Source organism: Orcinus orca, chromosome 6 (assembly GCF_937001465.1).
Source record: "Orcinus orca chromosome 6, mOrcOrc1.1, whole genome shotgun sequence".
NCBI classification, from domain to species: Eukaryota; Metazoa; Chordata; class Mammalia; order Artiodactyla; family Delphinidae; genus Orcinus; species Orcinus orca.
The window spans coordinates 116,636,885-116,655,873 of record NC_064564.1 but is presented as its reverse complement, the minus strand read 5'-3'; the positions used below and the strand labels follow the sequence as shown (position 1 = coordinate 116,655,873).

The window sequence follows — 18,989 nt, the reverse complement described above, 5'->3', positions numbered from 1 at the left end:
CCACAGAGAGGAAGCTGAGCTGAGCTTTGATGAGCAAGTAGATTCTACCAGGTAGGATGCTGAGAAAGGCAGAGGGAAAAGCATACACAGGTATGGTGGGAAACACTGCGGGAAACACCGTGGCAGTTCCTCAAATAAATAAACAGAATTCCCACGCAATCCAGCCATTACCCTTGTGGGCATATACCCAAAAGAATTGAAAGCAGGGACTCAGGCAGATAGCGTACGCCCATGTTCATAGCAGCGTTATTCACAATAGCCAAAAAGTGGAAATAATCCAAGTGTCCATCAAGGGATGAGTGGATAAACAAACTGTGATATATACACACCATGGACTGTTATTCAGCCTTAAAAAGGAAGGGAATTCTGATCCATGCTGTCAGGACAACATGGATGCACCTTGAGCACCTTATGCCAAGCCAAATAAGCCAGATACAAAAGGACAAATACTGTGTGATTCCACTTGTATGAGGTCCCTAGAGCAGTCGAATTAATACAGAAAGAAAGTAGAGGGTGGTTACCAAGAGCTGAGGGGGTGCGAAATAGAGGGTTACTGTTTAATGGGTGCACGGTTTCAGTGTAGGATGAAGAAAAAGTTCTAGCGATGGATGGTGGTGAAGGTCATGCAGCAATCTGGATGTACTTAATGCCCTTGAACTGTACACCTAAAAATGGTAAATCTTATGTATATTTAACCACAGTAAAAGACGATTAGAAAAAATAAAATAAGAAATAAAGGAAGCCTCACCGCCCCCCCAAAAGTTGAGTAGCACAGCCAAAGGAAGGCACCGGTCCCGGAACAGTGGGTTGTGATGGGAAAGGACTGGAGATAGACTGTCAATGGCCTTGCATGTGGGCAGAGCAGGGCAGTGCCACACAGATGGACACCAAGATACAGGCTTAGTCTCAGGTGTCACAGATGGGACTTGGGGCAGCTGGAGGCCCCAGGCCGTTCACTGCTGGCTGACAGCACTGCTATTTATCTGTACAATGTAATGTACAAATATCAGTGATTTTTGTAATGCTTGTGTTGTGACGTAATATGGGTTGGGAAGCCCTGTTGTACTGGACATTTGCTGTTTTTGCCTGCTATCGTGTTCTGTTCTTCTCCTTCTGGATCAGAACCTCTATTTCTGCATCTTTTCCACCATCAGCCCCCGTACATCGTGGGGACTGATTCCAACCACGCCCCCTCCAAGGAGGGGCAAGGGATCAGCCCTGGCCAATCAGAGCACCAGAATCCCCCGGCCTCAGTAATTGGTGCAGAGGCAAAAGTGTGACCCAGGCCTGGCCAATCAGTGTAGGTCACAATTTCTACTCACTCCTTTGGTTGGTTCAGGGATAAGCACGCTACTGAAGTTGGACCAAAGAATCTTAATCTCAAGGCTTTTGTAGTTCCTACACCACTCCCACTGGGGTCGCTAAAAGTGTAGGATGTAAGAATGGAACTGATTCTGGCCATTTTGCCACACGAGGGAGAAGCCTGTCGGAGAACGGAGCCCAAACTGGGAAGCACAGCCAGGTCATGGAGAGACATACCCAACACTGGTGACATTGCCTGATTGCCTAGATCCAGCTATGCCTGAAGCGCTACCTTTTCAATCATATGAGCCAATAAATTCCCCTTAAAAAAAATCAAAGTCGTTTGAGTTGAGACTTGATTACATGCAACCACATTCTACTTTTATAGAATGTCATGCATTCCAGAGTTGGGACATGGGTCACATGTCTGCCTCTGAACCAATCACTTTGGCCGTGGTTTGTGAGATATGCTGATTGGCCAGGCCTGGATCATTCGCCCCTCCCTGGAGTACAGAGTCATGCTCCCACATTGTTCCCTAATTCAGTCACCACTGAGCAGCCCCCTCACCATCACGGGTGTCAGCCGTCTGGCACGGGTGCCAACCATCTTACCGTGCCCGGATCCCGAACGTCATATTCGGAGGGAGAGAGGGCGGTTCCTTCTTGAGGCGCCGGTCATCCTGGTCACTGATGCGGATGTCATTGAGCTGACGGTAATGGAAATTCTCCCGGGCAGTTACCAGGCCAGCTTTTACTGCCCCACGGTTCATGGCGATATAATTCCGGTTCAGCTCATGGGGGCAGGTAGGCTGCTGTTTAAATACATTCCAGTGTCCAATGGCTGAGGGCAGGGAGAGACAGAGCCATGGCATGGAGATCAGTCTGGGAAGTAAAGGAATCCGTGGCCTCTGACAGAGAAGAAATTGGGGCACGAATACCTTCTCATTAACCTGCAGCCTGTTGGGTGACAGCCCTGCTTGGCCCGCTGAAAGGGTGGGGTCAGGATTCCCAGAGATTCTAGACGACGCCTGAGCCTCCTTCATGGAGCTGGGTTTGCCTGGCCTTGACCTCGTTTGGGAGATCAGAGGGCTGGTCACGAGCCTGTCTATGCTTGCAGCTCAAAAGGTGCAGAGCACAGTCTTGCATGGGGACAAGGTTCCACACTGTCTGGGGCCCTTGCTATTTCCCTGACACCTTAGACCTGGACCCTTCGTGGTCCTGTCCTTCTCGGCTAAGCAAACTGTGGTTTCCACCAGAATCGTGCTGCAGGGCAGGCCCCTCGACTCTTTTCCTGGAGGAAGTAGCCTAGGTAGAGCGTTCAAGTCCCTTTGGGCTCCAGAGGAAGCTTGCTCACCTTCAGGGACCCCTCCATCCTGCCCCCGGATGTAGAGTCCGTAATTAAAATTAATTCCAGGCAGACTGCAGCTTCTTTCCCGGGGCTTCCCAAGTTCAGCCTGTTGGGGGAAGGACAGAGAGCAAAGGTGAGCAGTGGAACCTCAGACCAACAGTATTACACTAAATTCAGTGACAGGGAGTCATCGGGTGCTGCTTTACCCCAGGCCCTGGGGGCGACCTCGGGGCTACTAGGGTGTGGAACGCGAGCCCTCCCTGAGATGAGCGCTAACTGTTGTTGGGCGTTGAGACACACCTTGGGGAAGCCTGCCTGCTGTGCTACTGCTCGGGGGCGGGTGAGGAGAGCAGAGTCAGGAGGACCCTCGTGGCGGGGGGCGGTCGGGACCGAGGCCTTGAGGGAGGACGTGCATTTGTGCAGCAGGAGAGAGGGGCGGCACGGACCCCGCACTAAGCAGCCGTATTTGGGGTCCAGCCCAGATCTGGCAACCTAGAGCTGGAAATGATGTATCTTGCAGATGGACGGAAAGACCTGGTTCACGGAGATTCACCTGGGGCCACCCTTGAGGGAAGGGGCATCTTTCCTCCCTAACCCTTCATTCCTACTGGGGATGGCTCAAATCATCGTCACTGGAGCTGCCTCCTTGGATGTCACCTGAGGGTGTGGGGATACGGTGCCAAGGCCCACTGTCACCCTCCTGGCGGCTGGACCGCCATTCTCACTCTTTGGGTCTCTGGTCAACTCCTTAACCCTCCAGAAGGGGTTTGTAGGGATGAAATTGCTCTATGATCAACCACATCATTTGCCCCATTGTACAGGTGGGGAAGCTGAGACCCAGAGTGGCGGGGTCACGATCCACAGCTCCTAAAGGCTGGGGCTGGATGTCAAATGCAGTTGTGTTGGCTTCGGGGTGAAGCTCTTAAGCATGATGCTGCACTGCCTCTCTTTAGACGAGCAGCTCCCTGAGCTCAGAGGTCCTGTCCTGTACGGTGCTTAGATCGTTGCTCTTCATCAACGGACACCCGCTGAGGTCTGTGCTCCAGACACAACACTGGGTTCTTCATATGCCTCTCCTCCTTAGTCCTCACAGCTGCCCTTTGAGGCAGCCCATCACTGCCCCCATGTCTCAGATGGGGAAGCTGAGGCACAGAGAGGTCAAGACAGGTTGCACAAGGCCACATGGGACAAGAAGTGGCAGAGCTGAGATTTGAACCCAGGCTGTGTCTCCAGCCCACATTCAAATCCGCCTGCTAAAGAGATACCAGCCAGGTGTGTGACGCTCCCGGTACCATCAGGCCCCTGGGGACCATGGACCTTACTGAGCTGGGTGGGTGCAGCTGCTCCTCCCACCCCCATGGGCCCCAGACAGTGGGCTCCCAGTTGCAGGGTGTTACATCTCCCAGGACATTCCTGGCTCTGGCCTCACCAAAGCCTGTCCAGAGAGTCTGGTGGCTCCGGGCTCACCCTTTCTCCTTTTCCCATCAATCTCTCTCTCCTTTTCTCTGGCTCCCGGAGACCTGGGCGTTTAGAGTTGGATGATGCGGGACCACCCATAATGGCTCATCACTGTCTTGGGGGAAACCCCTCCCTTGGGCTGGCAGTCTGGGCCCCGCACCCTCCAACCCCATCCACCTCTGCAGCTTTGCCTTCCTGGGTACTCCACGTGGTCCTGAGAGTTAGGCACATTAGACCGCTCCCCACCCCTGAAGGGTCTGCCGGAGTCCCGGCCTCTTTTGCTCCTGGCCTGCCCCTCCCCTTTCTGGTTCTTATTCTTCAAGCTCTCTGGACCCCTGGGGCTCACTGTGGCCTCTCCCTCATCTGGGTCTGGTAACACTTACTATCCATTCTATTCATTTGGAGCTTAGAACTGAAATGATCTTCTCAGTTTCCAGGAATGCACATGCCGGGCCAGCCTGCCTGGAATATAATATCCTACACAGCCTTCTAATGGCTTCTATTGACTTCTTTTTCCTGGTGGCACATAACAGGTGTTCTATAAATGCCTGAGATTAAAAACCACTTCCTTTGGGAAGCCCTCCCGGGTTGCCCTCAGTACAGGCAAACTTCCTTGTCTATGGCACCATAGGGCCCTGAGCTCCACCTTTAGGGCACTTTCAAAATTACGCAGTAGAACCTGCTTCAGCATGGACTGGCCGTTACAAAATGGTGCTCAGTGAAGAAGCCAGTCACAAAGGACCACATATTGTATGATTTCATTTACAAGAAATGTCTCGAATAGGCAAATCCATAGAAACAGAAAGTGGATTAGTGGTTGCCCATGGCCGAGATGGAGAGGGGAATGGAATGATTGAGGCGTGATGCTTAAGGGGTATAAGGCTTCTTTGGGGGTAACGAAAATGTTCTAAAATTGATTGTGGTGTTGGTTGCACAATCCTGTGTATATGCTGAAAGCCATTGGATCCTATACTTTAAATGGGTGAATTGTATAGTATGTGAATTATATCTCAGTAAAGCCATTAAAGATTACAAAGTAGTGTAATTAAGTCATTAATTCTGTGATGATCAGTTTAATATCTGTATCCCTCGGTAGACTGTCTGCTAAGTCTTTCTTTCCTTCTTCCTTCCTTCCATCCTTCCTTTCCTTCCTTCCTTCCTCTCTTTCTTTCTTTCTCCCTTCCTTCCTTCCTTTTTCTCTTCCTTCCTTTTAAGGTTAGTTATTTTTAAAATAGACTTTAGGGCTTCCCTGGTGGTGCAGTGGTTGAGAGTCTGCCTGCCGACGCAGGGGACGCGGGTTCGAGCCCTGGTCTGGGAGGATCCTGCATGCCACGGAGCAACTGGGCCCGTGAGCCACAACTACTGAGCCTGCGTGTCTGGAGCCTGTGCTCCGCAACAAGAGAGGCCACGACAGTGAGAGGCCCGCGCACCGCAATGAGGAGTGGCCCCCGCTCGCCACAACTAGAGAAAGCCCTCGCACAGAAACGAAGACCCAACACAGCCAAAAATATAAATAAATATATAAATAAAATAGACTTTATTTTTAGAGCAATGTAAAGTTCACTGCAAAATTGAGCAGAAGGTACAGAGATTCCCCACATGCCACATAGTTTTTATTCTCACCCCTCTTTTTCAAAGAGATCAGCAGAGAACAGATGCTAGTGAAGAGGGGCTGAATGAGTGAGTGAATGAATGAACTGCCTCCTTGGAGACTCTGGCAGCTCTTTTCTACACACTGCCTCATCCTTTTTCTCCCTCTTCCTTCTCATCCCAAATCCCAGGCCTTCACCTCCCTCGAGAGCTGAGAGTTCTGAGGTTCAGGTGGGGGCCCTGGCTGGGTGGTTTCTTTGCATTTCCTTCCGTGTGATTCACTCTGAGCTGCAGACAAAGCCCTGGCTCCTCATTTGTTTATGAAAATGATCTGGCCTCTCCGGTGAGGTGACGGCAAGGGAAGTTAATTAAAATGTGACTTCTCTGGGAGAGGCCCCGCCTCCCTCTGGCAGGTGCAGGTGGGCAGAAGTCCAGCTCCAGAGGAACGACAGACTCAGCGGCTGCCACTGGGCGGGGCCTGGCGGTGAAGGAGGCACGGAAGCAGGCGGGTGCCTCAATCTCCACGCTTTTTAGTGAGGGTTGCCTAGGAAGCAACGACGGCCAGAAATACTGAAGCCTTGGGCTGCAAAGGTCATCCCAATGGGAAAGTCGCTCATTCGTTCGCTGCACAAATATTTATTTTGTATCTCCTCTGCACCAAGCCCTGTGCCAGGAGTTCTAAGGTGAACAAAGCAGACACATACTGCCCCCTGCCCTTATGAAATTCCTTATCTTGCTAAAAGGACAAACTGAACAAGTAATGACAACCAAGGCCACCAGAGGGTTTGATAGGGGAGCACAGATTGCCTCTAGCTCTAAAAATGTGTGAGTCTATAGAATGAGAGAAGGTATTTGCAATACATATATCTGACAAAGGGCTGTTATTCATCATATATAAAGAGCTGCTACAAATCAATAAGAAAAAGGCAGACAATCCTATAGAAAGACAAGCAAAAGACTTGAACAGGCGCTTTATTAAGGGGATGTCCAAGTGGCCAGGACCCATACGTCAAGGTGCTCAACCTCTGAGAAGTACAAAATAAAAAACTCGATGATATTGGTAAAGACATGAACCGGAACACTCATGCTCTTGGTGGGAATGTAAATTGGTACAACCACTGCGGAAAACTGTTTGGCAGTATCTATGAAAGCTAAACATATGCTTACTGATAACCCAACAATTCCCTCCTGGACACCCAGCAGAAATGAGTGCCCAAGTCCACCCAAAGAGATGTCTGAGAATGCTCGTAGCAGCTCAGTTTGTGATAGCCAAGCACCGGAAACTACCCAAATGGCCATCCCACGTGGATTAAAACAAAAATGGTGACATATTCATTCAATAGAACACTCTATAGGGGTGGTTCTCAACTGGGGGCAATTGTGCCCCCGCCCCGCCCCCACCGAGGACATTTGCCCGTGTCTGGAGACGTTTTTGGTTGTCACAGCTAGGAGGCAGTACTACCCTCCCTCCAGTGGGTGGAGGCCAGGGATGCTGCGAAACATCCCACAATGCACAAGACAGGCCCCACTGCCAACAACAAAGAGTCATCTGGCCCCAAATGCCAATAGGTTAGGAACTGCTCAATGGCACCGGGAACGAGAGGACAGCTCTACACAACCACCTGGGTGGTTCTCACACAAACGTGGGACAGAAGGAGCTGGACACACAAGGCAGGCACTGCTCCATGCCAGTGACGTTCAAACACAGCATGACTAATGTCTGGTTTCGGAAGTCGGGAGGGTGGGTACCATGGGGGTGGGGACGGTGGCTGCAAGCAGCACAAGGAGTCTTCGGGGGCACTGGTCCTGTTTCCCGACCTGATGTGGGTGCCCCTCACACCCCGCGGTCCTGGCCCCCCCCCACCCTCCCTCAGAGCGCATCCGTCTGCAAGGCGGCCACGTGTCGCAAGAGCGGTGGGGTCCTGACATTACCGTCATGCTTGAAATTCCAGCCTTGGTAGTTTGATCCTTTAGGTTCGGGCCGTGTGTCTCAGAGTCCCTGCGTTAACATGTGAACGCCCTAGAGGAGCAGTGTATTCACCCATTACCAGCTCAGCTGCCCAACGAGATAAGCCGACTGACCCCGCCCTGGTGCCACCACCACCGACCACGGCAACACCGTAATCATGGCGACCGTGGGCCAGGCTCCACAGGGGCACTTCACTGCCCCCCAGGGTACCACTAACGCGTAAAGCAGCCCTGGAAACTACACGGGTTTTCGGGTGGGAAAGGGAGGTCCAGACAGCTGTAGGGGCTTGTTTGCCCAAAGCCTCCCAGCTAATGAGTGGCCAAGGGTGGACTTGAACCCACATCTGACTCCACGCAGTTTTCGCTGCCTCTTGGCGCTTAGCCGCAACTGCCCGGGACTCTCCATTGTTTTGTCCTGTGCGCGGACTTTAGCTCTGCAGACTGGATTTTGCTCACGCAGAACAGACTGGATTTTGCTCACGCTGACTTGTTCGCACGGTGCCCTCCACACCCACAGAGGACGTAAGTAGCCTTCTGCCCAGGAGAGCCCCAGCGACAGGAGGCCATTTGATGTACAGACTGTGCGTTATGGGAAGAGCTGTCATTTCAGTGACCTGGACACGGGATAGCTGAGTCATGCCTGGGTCAGGGCTGGAAAGGAGAGAAGATCCAGATCTTGGATTGGCATTTTGGGGAGAGAGCCAACCTGAAGAAGATCCCAGGGGGACAGCCAGTGAGAACAGGAGTGCTGAGGGTTCTCCCAGGGGCTCCCTGGAAGCAGCAGAGAGGATCCAGCCAGAGGTGGGAGGGCCCGGCACCGACCCTGGGCTTCCCTCCCCAGCTTGTCCAGAGGGGCTTTCCAGAAGCCTACAGAGAATAGCTGCCTGACAGAGGAAACTACACGTCTCTGGGCAACTCAGGGACCAGCTAAGGACTGATAAACAGGTGCTCAGAGGAGCTTCTGACCCTGAACTTCTAGATGCAAGCAAACTGGCTGTGAAACTGATGAGATGTGGCCACAAATCTCAGCTTTGATTGGCCACCTGAGTCCCACGGGTAGCCTGCCCCTCCAGCCCACAATAGGATGAGAGATGGCTCTCAGCTGGAATGTCCAAAGTTCCTGGGGCAGATGGCACAGTTGTGGGGTCATGTGAAGGCTGAGAGCACCCTCCCTGCCCAGGGATCCCTGGGAACCACGTTGTTCTCTTTACTACAGAAGTAAAGAAAGAAACGAGGAAGAGAGTGAACATTAATTGGGCACCTCCTACGTGCAAGGCTGCTACGCCCCGTGACCTCATTTAGCAAACACTTTTATTGAGCACTTACTATGTCCTGAGAGCTTTTCTTGCTTCACCCCGAACTCTGCCACCCTCACTGGGAGGTTGTTTTCCCATTTGACGGTTGGGAAAACTGAAACTTAAAGAGGTTCACACTTGCCCAAAGGCACCCAGGTAGTAAATGGAAGAGCTGGCGTTAAACCCAGCCCTCTGACCTCATAGCTCTGTGCTCACCTACAGTGGCCCCTCACAACATCTCTATAACGGAGGCCATGTGGTCACCACGAGACAGAGGGGGAAATTGAGTCTCAGAAAGGGATGGGATGGTGGATCCCTTTCAGCCCCCAAATGCAAGCCCTCCCTGTTTCTTATGGCTGAATTCTAAGACACCTCGTGCACATCCTCAAGGTCTTTTCAGAGGCATACCTGAGCTTTGCACAAAGGGGAATTGTGAGATATTGGAAGCTATTCAAATCTGGCCTACTAGCTGGAGTCCCTTGTTGTTGAGGTGTTAGAATCAAGAGGCCAACGCAGGAGAAAAACCCCAGCTCTGAGCCTGGCCACCCCGCCCTTCTCAGCTGCTTTCAGATTGTGCCTTTTTCTGAGTTTCCTCTGTCACAAAGTGGCTTGGCTAGCATACAGCTCTGGGTGACAGCTGTCCCCATCAGCAGACAGCTTCATTAAACCTCATTAAGATGTCATCCCTCGCTGCCTTATTTCCCATCTCTCAGCTCTAATTAAAACCATCTCGCTCCCTGTCCCAGGGGGTCCTGGGATTCTCTGGGCTCCTTCTGCACGGCAGCTCCCTCCACTACCCAACATCGAGGAACAAGCCTTGGAAACCTGCAGTGGGAACTGGGTCGGGCAGGCAGCCCCTGGCCCGGAAGTCCTCTTGGAGCAGCCCGTCCCCAGCATCAGGACCGCTGGGGCTTTCCAGAGGCAAGTACCAGTGGCGTTTCCCACTAAAGTCACCTGAGACCCAGGAAGGAGGACCCCTATCCCCAGAGCCGCGCCAGAGCCCATTTTCCTGGGACAACTTCAGAACAAGTGACCCAACCTTGCAACTCCGATCTAATGATTTCCCACCTCATATACTTTTAAAAAGTCTTAACTTGCCCCCATTTCCCACCAAAGTGGTGAAAATGGTTGAAATTAACTGGTTTGGTTTCTTGGACGGTCTGAACTGGATCTCACTCTGGACAAATGAGCTGGTGGTCATTTCCAAGATGGGTTTTAGATCTGTCTGGGAGCGTGATGCCTGGGCTCTAGACCAATCTTAGGTGTTCATGTATGAGGACTAAGCCGCAAAAAGGAAGCACTCCCACCTCCTGGCAGCCACAGAAGAGTGCAGCTCACTTAACCCTCTCGTCCAGAGTCTAAACTAAATGTATGTTTGCTCGACAGTTGAGAAGCCTCCGCTCACTTTCCCACATCCTATTAAAGCGTAGTTCCATGAAATCCCACAGTTATTGCCTGGTGGTTATTAAATAAATATCTGTATACGGCTCTGCCCACGCACGCACATGCACACATGTCCCATCTCGCTCATGGAGGGGGAGTTCATTATTATAAAACAACTTAAGACCCTCGAATGAAAAGCACAATATAAATGCAAATTGTGATCACGATTAGCATAGAGGATATTTATTTATTTCCATAATGAGAACGTCAGATAAACAATCATGTGAAATAAGGTGCATTATGCATCAAAGGACTCCGGCGTTGTCTCAGAAGCCGGATTCTTTGAACGATGTGCATTGTGTGAGTGGCAGTTGAACATCGCATAATGATACTGAAAAGCCATACACCAGAAGACCACATCCATATATGATCAAAGGCATATAAAATAACGTTAAGTGAAAAAAAAATCAGCAGGATTCAAAAATTTACATACACTATTGTTACAACCATGTAGAAAAAATTCATTGAAAAAATACTGGAAGGAAACATAACAACGTAAGTGACTGTGTGAGGATGTGTCCTTGGAGGGGCAGCCTTTGGGCAGGGGCAGGGTTGGGGGGGGCGCGGGTGATGGGCACTGAGATTTTACTTTTCTAATTAAAAAAGTCAAAAGGCAGAGTTAAAACCAAAGTTTCTATTTCCTATACTCCTGCCAAGGGCCAAAGTTAAGGTTCTTCTTCTATGTCATCAAGTTTATAATGGGGGCTGAGCTGGCTGCCGCTGGGTAAGGGGAGGAAAGGGAGGGGAGGGGAGAGCCGCAGGTCCAGCAGGAGGATACCAGAAACTAGCCTGTTAATGTCTCAGAGCTGAGACCTCGCTCTGCCACTTCCTGTGTGACCTTGGGCAAGTCACTTGAATCGTCTGGTCCCCTTTCCTCACCTGTAAATCCTCCCCAGGCCAAGGATTGGAGCCCAGTATCCAGTGGCCTCTGTTACTGCTGTCACTGTCGGTATCACTAGAGCAGCTCACCAGCTCAGGACAAGGGGAGCCCCAGGCAGTGCAGACACTTCTCCAGGCCCCACTGCGCCTGCCCGGCACACCACTCGGCCGGCCCCTGCCTGGTCCCCACGACCCAGGGCTGCCTGTGTTTTGCCACCTGCCTGGCTTTTCCGTCCTCCCCGGGGCAGCCCTGGCTCCCTCGGTGCTGCCAGAACCGTTACTGCAGCTGATGTATGGCCCTTGCCGCGTGAGGCAGTCACGGTGACAGGGCCCCGGCGTTCTCTCCCCTCCCCCTCGACAGCTTGAAACCCGCTCCTTCATTTGCATTTACATGATCTCGCTGTGCAGCTTATGAGATCGAGAGATTTATTTGCTACTTAGCTTGATGTTTGATTACACTCCGAGAAGGCAGCGGGCAGCAAAGTGCGCGGATGCCTCGCTCTGAGCCCGCGGCCTCAGGGGGCCAGTAACTCAACCGCAGGTTTAGGTGAATGAGGGGAAATGCACAGCCTTTCGAAAAAGACAAACATGAGAGGTTGGAAGGAACAAACACCATGATCTGGATTTTTTTTTCTTTTAAAAAAGCAATGGGGGCTTCCCTGGTGGCGCAGTGGTTGGGAGTCCGCCTGCCGATGCAGGGGACGCAGGTTCGTGACCCGGTCCGGGAAGATCCCACATGCCGCGGAGCGGCTGGGCCCGTGAGCCATGGCCGCTGAGCCTGCGCGTCTGGAGCCTGTGCTCCACAACGGGAGAGGCCACAACAGTGAGAGGCTCGCGTACCGCAAAAAAAAAGAAAGCAATGAAAAGTGGCTAGGGCTCACCTGATTATGAACAGACCCAAGCCACTCTCAAGAGGTAGCTCACTGTCCTGGGAAAGGAAGTCCCAGAAACTTCCTCCTGGGTAACAGCAGAAGCCCCTAAAAGAGATGGTACCTCCGCTGTTGGGAAGTGATGAGGATGGACTCCTTCTTACAAGTATGGCTCTCGAATTGGGACGTCAGGATCCACATGGGCTCTGTCAATTACACCTGCGTGATCTTGAAACAGTCACTCAACCTATCTGGGCCCCAAGTTCCCGATCTGTAAAACGGGGGAAACAGCACAACATCTTAGGTCTGTGGCTGAGATGAGTAAACAAGATGATCTCGGCACCAGAGTGGATCCGGAGAGGATGCCCAGTAAATGGAGCTGTTATGGGCAAGACTGGCCATTTTCTGAACACACAAGGGATAAAGCTAAACGCCCTGATGGAGAGAAATCACCGGGGTAATGCTTTGCTCAGTGTCACTCGCCTGTTTCGTGCGTTACCCACTGTGTGGGGTTTAATCCCAGCCCCCAGCCCCCAGCTCTGGGAACGCACAGCTGGGGCGTGCTTAAAGAAGGTAGACTCAGTTTCCTAACAGTCTGAGCCGGGCATAATTAGCAGCTTTATTGGCTAATTGCAGATTGGCTGCTGCCTGCCTACGGTTCATCCCACTCCAGCTCCAAACAGAAATCATTTGGCAACTTACCGGGACTTTACAGTTTGATGTGTACAAACACAAGTTTGGGGCCAAATGCCCAGGTTGGAATTCTGGCTTCTCAACTCTGTGTGACCTTGAACAAGCTGCTGAACCTCTGATCCCCAGTTTCCTCACCTATAAAATAGGTAGAATGGGGGTACCCAGCTCGGAGGGTTGTTGGAGCATTTCGTGATGCAGGGGGAGTTCTCAGCAGAGGGCCTGGGAAGTTCTCAATGAGAAACAGTCATACTAGCCGGTGGATGTCATTAGCCTGTCCACTGGGGGGAACTATCAGCGACTCTGTCTCCATTTGTGTGAACAGAGAACTAGCTATAAAATTGATGGCTCCTCGAAAACTTAAACGTCAAATTACTGTGTGACCCAGAAATTCTGCTCCTAGATATAAACCCAAAGGAACTGAAAACTGGTGTTCAAACTAATATGTGTACATGCATGTTTACAGCAGCATTTTTCACAAGGGCCAAAAGGTGGAAACCACCCAGATGTCCAGCAGCTGGTTAATGGAAAAAATGTGGTCTATCCATATACGGTAGAATATTAGTCAGCCATAAAAAGCAATGAAGTCTTCACACATGCATGAACCTTGAAAACATACGCTAAGGGAGAGAAGCCAGATGACAGAGGCCACGTAATGTGTGATTCCACTTACATGAAATGTCCAGAATAGGTAAACCCACAGAGACAGAAAGCAGATAGTGATTGCCAAGGAATGGGGGGAGGGGAGAATGGCAGCGACTGCTTAGTGGCTGCGAGATTTCCTTCTGGGGTGATGAGCATGTCTTGGAATTAAATAGAGAGGGTGAGTGCACAGCATTGTAGAGGTGCTAAATGCAACCGAAACATACATTGAAAAAATGGTTAACAGTTGAGGGCTTCCCTGGTGGCGCAGTGGTTGAGGGTCCTCCTGCCGATGCAGGGGACGCGGGTTCGTGCCCTGGTCTGGGAAGATCCCACATGCCGCGGAGCGGCTGGGCCCGTGAGCCATGGCCGCTGAGCCTGCGCGTCTGGAGCCTGTGCTCCGCAACGGGAGAGGCCACAACGGTGAGAGGCCCGCGTACCGCAAAAAAAAAAAAAAAAAAAAAAAAGTTTAATAGTTAATTTTATGTAAATTTTGCCTCAATAAAAAGAAAAATGAATACGTCCACAGGAGAGGTATGCCATGCCTCCCATCCGGGCAATTTAGGAAACTCCTCTCTCTCTCTTTGGGATGGGAGAGGAAAGAAATGCAAATGAAGTGGCTGCTGTCTCGCTGTGGGACAACGTGGTTGGAAGACGTTGCTCAGCTTCAAGGAGATGAGACCGGGTGGAGGTGGATTGCGGGGCTGCGGGACCATTTCCCGCCCCGATCGTGTTGCTCTGATGGTCCGTACGGCAGAAGCTGGTGCAGGTGTGTCTTTTAGAGGCGTCTTAGAGCTTCACGAATATTTGTTTGAAACCCGAGGACCAGTGAAACCGGATGGACTCCGTTTCCCATTCTGTCCCTCCTTTGTGTGGTGTGGCCTCACTTCTGGAAGGCTGCTGTTGGGGGAAGGGGGAGAAGAAGCCCTGGCCTGCGGGTCCAGAGACCTGGATGCTCATGGCCGGTTTCTCCTCTCCTCCCTAGGCCCTGCGTTTCCTGTCCCCGGGACCATGGAGGAGATCAGAGTGGAGCTCAGAGAACCTCAGGTGGATGCAAAGGAGAGCCTCCCGGAACACAAAGCCCGCATCCTGAGTCGGCCAGACGGCCCCTGGGAGACACCCTTTATTTATGGGGGTCTCCATGTCAGACTTCTTTGGAAGAAAGCGTTCTTCGATTTTAAGAAAACTATGAAATCACTCAAGTAGGCCGTCTCAGAGGTCCTCTCCGCTTCCACCCGGTGTAGACAGATGGGAACAGAATCCAGGCTCTGAACCTTCCTCACCTCTCTGAGTCTCAGTTCCTCTTCATTCGTGAAATGGCGATAACCAACCCCACCCCAGGGTGTAATGACGAGATTTAGAAGAGATGACCGAGGTGAGGTGTCGGGCACGCAGCAGGTGCCCACCAGCTGGGAAGGGCTCCTCCTTTGCCCTCCTTCTCCCGTGTGGCACCAACAAGGGAAGGGGTACGTTTCCAGACCGTGGAGAAGGAATAGAATAAGAGGTCCCCTCTACAGAGGTAGGGCTGATGGCATAAGAAATAAATGGCGTATTCATTTGGTCATTTGGTCAGTTCAGCTACCAAGGCTCAAAGCCAGTGGGCCATAGAGGAATCAGATTTAAGAAAGAGGCTCCCTACCAAAAAGAAAAAAAAAAAAAAAAGAAAGAAAGAAAGAAAAAGAAAGAGAAAAATCAGAGAATGATCTATGTACATTTCAAAACTTAAAACAGAAATCAAAGGAAAATGGAACTGTTTTAAGTTTTGACAGCTGCAGGGTTCATTCTGTTTGGTTACTCTATTTATGTTTTCATTTTCTTTATAGATTCATTGAAAATCGCATCATGTAATAGGGAAGAAAAATGTTCAGTGTTTTTTCACCCCGATAAACCCTTGTTCCTTCCCGAGAACAGATGAAAACGCCAGCTCTAGTGACTTTTGTTTTGATGTATATTTCATAATATCTCATTGATTGTAAGTTTTATTTCCATGTCAATAAAAAACTGGTATTGTAATAAGTGAGAAGGAGTTTAACACAAAGTGGCAGCTGACCTGTTAGCACAGCAGATCGCAGGAGGGGAGGAAGGGGCTCTCAAATGAAGCCAGTTGATAAGGACGGCTACGGATTCCAGCACAGAGCTGGGCAGCTGCAGAACAGGGTCCTACCTCTCCCCTGTCTCTGCAGCCTCGGGGTTGTCTCCTGGTGGGTTCTGGGTTTGCCGTTTTATAGGACAGTGAGGCCGGGCCTTAAGCAATGCTTCTTTTATATGGCAGAGGTGGCGGCAGCCACGTACGGGGCAAAGTACACTGTGCTTGGTACCTTGGAGCTTTCAGAGATGGATGATAATCTAGCTGCGGAGGGAGGAAAAAGACATGACCCTGGGAGGCATTAACCACGAGCTCTGTTGGTGGCACTTGGACAGGAGTGTAAGAGGGAAGAGGGCTTGTGAGACTGTCCGGGGGCTTATGGGCGAGGGGGCCACCATCCAGAAGGGGAGGAGGGCAGGGGAACTCTGGGGAGGGGGGACCAGAGAGGGGCTCAGGCACCCAGGTGATGCTGCTCAGAGCAGGCCAGAGTCTCTGCATCTGAGATCTCAAAGGTCAGCTGTGGCTTGGGGGTCTTATGACCACGGGGCTGTATCTTATCAATGGCCAGATGCCAGTGAAATATTAAGGGCTATGCAAAATGGGCTGAAAATCTGCTTATTTGGGCTAAACTCTCCGGGAAGTTGAGCTACGAGGGCAAAAAGTGGAAAAGGCCAGCCTGGTCTGCTCTGAGCCCACAGGAAGGTAGGAGTTTCTGGACTCAGTGGGAGCAGCAGAATTGACAGTTTCCTGCCTTGTGACTATGACAGGTGGGCAGCAACCAGGAGGGTTGGGAGATGGGAGGCTAAAGGGGAGGACCAATCCAGGAGGGCAGCCTGGAGGAGGCTCCCTCTCTTCTCTGGCCTCGGTGTTCCCGTCTGTAAAATGAGGGAGCAGAGCTAGTTGATCTCTGGGCCCCTCCGGCTCTGCCATTCTTTTTCTGGAGCATGTCTGGATCCACGTGAGTTGGATCCAGGTCATCCGAGTCTTTGGTTCAAGGACACAGAGCAGCACAGTGGGAAAGCTTTAGGGTCATGGTCGGCCTGGTCTGGGTGTCAGTGTCAACTCTCCCATTTGTCAGCTCATCCGTCAAACACCACCCAATTCACAGGCCTGGTGAGAGGAGAGACCATTCAGTGTCCCGCGCATAATAGGCCTCACGAAATATCTGTGGTAGGATTGGGTGGTGATTATTATTAGAGAGAGTTGATGCTACCTGTGCCACCTCCATCAGCAGCATCTGAGCCTGGTGACCTGCCCACCTGCACTCAACCAGAATGACCAAAGCAAAGCCAACTGTGCTGCCCTGGGATGGAACTCCATCCATGGCTTCTCCGGCACAACCCACCAGCCACTTTGAGGCCTCTTCCCGGGTTTGTAGGAGATCCTCTAGACGCTGAGCTGCACCGTGTACAATGGATGGAAAGGATTTGGAGAATGGGATGATGAAGACCTTGGATCGGCCAAACCAAGCCCTGTCCTCCAAGGCCCTCCTGTACACCCACCCACCCTTGTCTACATACAACCGAAAACGGGAAATACCAAGGCTCCGTGGCTGGCAGGGGGGAATGAACCATGGGAGAGAAGGTCTGAGCTCCCCCAGAGACGTTCGGTGCAAAAGGCAGCTGAGCAATATTAAGGGCTCAGGACGAGGGGCTGTGCTATGCATGATTTCATGGGCAGCTTCTCAGATGGAATAGGGCTGCATAACTCAGGTAAAGATTTTAAATACATGGCGTAATTGCTACATGTGAAGTCTGTTTGTACTTAGCTTTTAGTCTTGGAAATTAACAAGCTCTGTGCTGCTCCTCCAATTAATCATTAAAGAATTAAGAGTGAGAATATCCACTATTGTAAAAGACTCCAGTGATGATGGTCTATTCAACTTATAAAATAGACACATTTGGTGCAACTGAATAATCTTCCTCTTCTCTGCACAAAATCAGGAATACTAGTCATACTCAACGGCTGGAATGAATGCTTACAAACTGGTATAGACTAGCCCATAATTACCAAAATGGAAAAGAACAGCATTTTGTAATGAATGACAAGCTGCTGACCGGAAATCTAATTTGGTCTAATTAAGCAGCCTTTTGTGAGGATTTGTCTTTAGATGGAAAGAGGGAGCTGAGGAGATCTAAATGCAAATGAACTCCATCACTTTGGTCTTAAAGGGCCCAGCCCTCTTCTTCATTAGATTATTAGTCCTCTCGTTGTCACCTCGACCCCTTGCCAGGCCCCACCTGCCTTGGAGGAGCCTCCCATTTCTTGTCCCTTGCCTCTCATATCTTTTCAAATAGGACACCTCGCATCGACAGAGCTGTCAGGGAGCTCTTGCTTATTCAGGAGCAAATTTTACTTTGCTCAAAGTAATAAAGGCCAATGGGGTTTTGCTTAAAGAGGAATCCACTGCTGTTCTCTGAGGGTGCACCTTCTGAAGTCTGGAGGGTTGAACACACACCCAGTGCCATCGGCACTGACAGAGCAACTGGGGGAAAACTGACCCTGCGGCGCAACCTGTGAGGTAGACCAGATATCCGCCTGCGTTTCCCTGGCTGCTGTCTGTCTGAAGGTTTGAGGCTGGAGTGCTCACCTCTTCAGCCGATCACAGGCTCAATCATCTGACCGGGTGGGTTCTCTTTGGCCCACAGAGGACTGCAACACACATCTTGTCCCCCACACGGAGATGCTGGCACAAGCCCCCTCAGTCTCATATAGAGACTTCAGGGATAAGCAGAGGCCAAATGCTTGGGTGGCGTTCATGGGTTCACAAGGTCAGGTTCAACAATTCACCAGAAGGACCCACAGAACTCATAAAAGCCACTATACTCATGGCTGTGGTGTATTACAGCAGAAGGATCTAGACTAAAATCAGTAAAGGGAAGAGGTGCATGAGGCAGGGTCCAGGAGAGACCAGCTGTCCTCTCCCAGTGGAGAGGGTTTACTTCTGATGTCAGTGACGTGTGACAATATGCACAGGATATTGCCAACCCGGGAAGCTCACCCGAGCCTGGTGTCCCTGGTTTTACTGGGAGTTGGTCGCATAGATGTGGCTGATCCCTCATGTGGTTGACCTTAGTCTCCAGCCCCTCCAGAGGCTGAGCTGATACTATGTGGCCCAACCCACACCTGCTCCCCCGCATCCCCGCCATCAATCGCATTGTTAGTATGGGCCAACTGGCATGGCCTAGACCCCCAGGGAAACTAGACACTCTAATCAGGCAGGACACTCCCAAGGCTTAGAGGTCAGAGGTTTACCTCCCAGAAGCCAAGGCCAGTCCTTTCTCAGAATGTGCAGCATGTGGACAATGCAGACCTGCTGAGTTAACCCTTTACTGTACATTGGCTGATACCCATCTTCCCAGCTGCCCCAGTGGAAGCAGCAAAGCTGTGAGACTGGTTAGGTTGGGTAGATGAAAAGG

At 51.2% G+C, this 18,989-nt stretch overlaps 1 protein-coding gene across 1 annotated transcript in view; it reads right to left on the bottom strand.

The window, feature by feature from the left end:
• Window positions 1-18,989, bottom strand: part of CFAP77 (cilia and flagella associated protein 77) — a 136,624-nt gene that overhangs the window by 53,931 nt on the left and 63,704 nt on the right. Inside the window, exons 3-4 of the mRNA XM_004269070.4 lie at window positions 2,657-2,756; window positions 1,915-2,143 (exon numbers count right to left, since the gene is read on the bottom strand). Of these exons, the coding sequence (XP_004269118.1) occupies window positions 1,915-2,143; window positions 2,657-2,756 (329 nt within the window). The remainder of the gene's footprint in view (window positions 1-1,914; window positions 2,144-2,656; window positions 2,757-18,989) is intronic.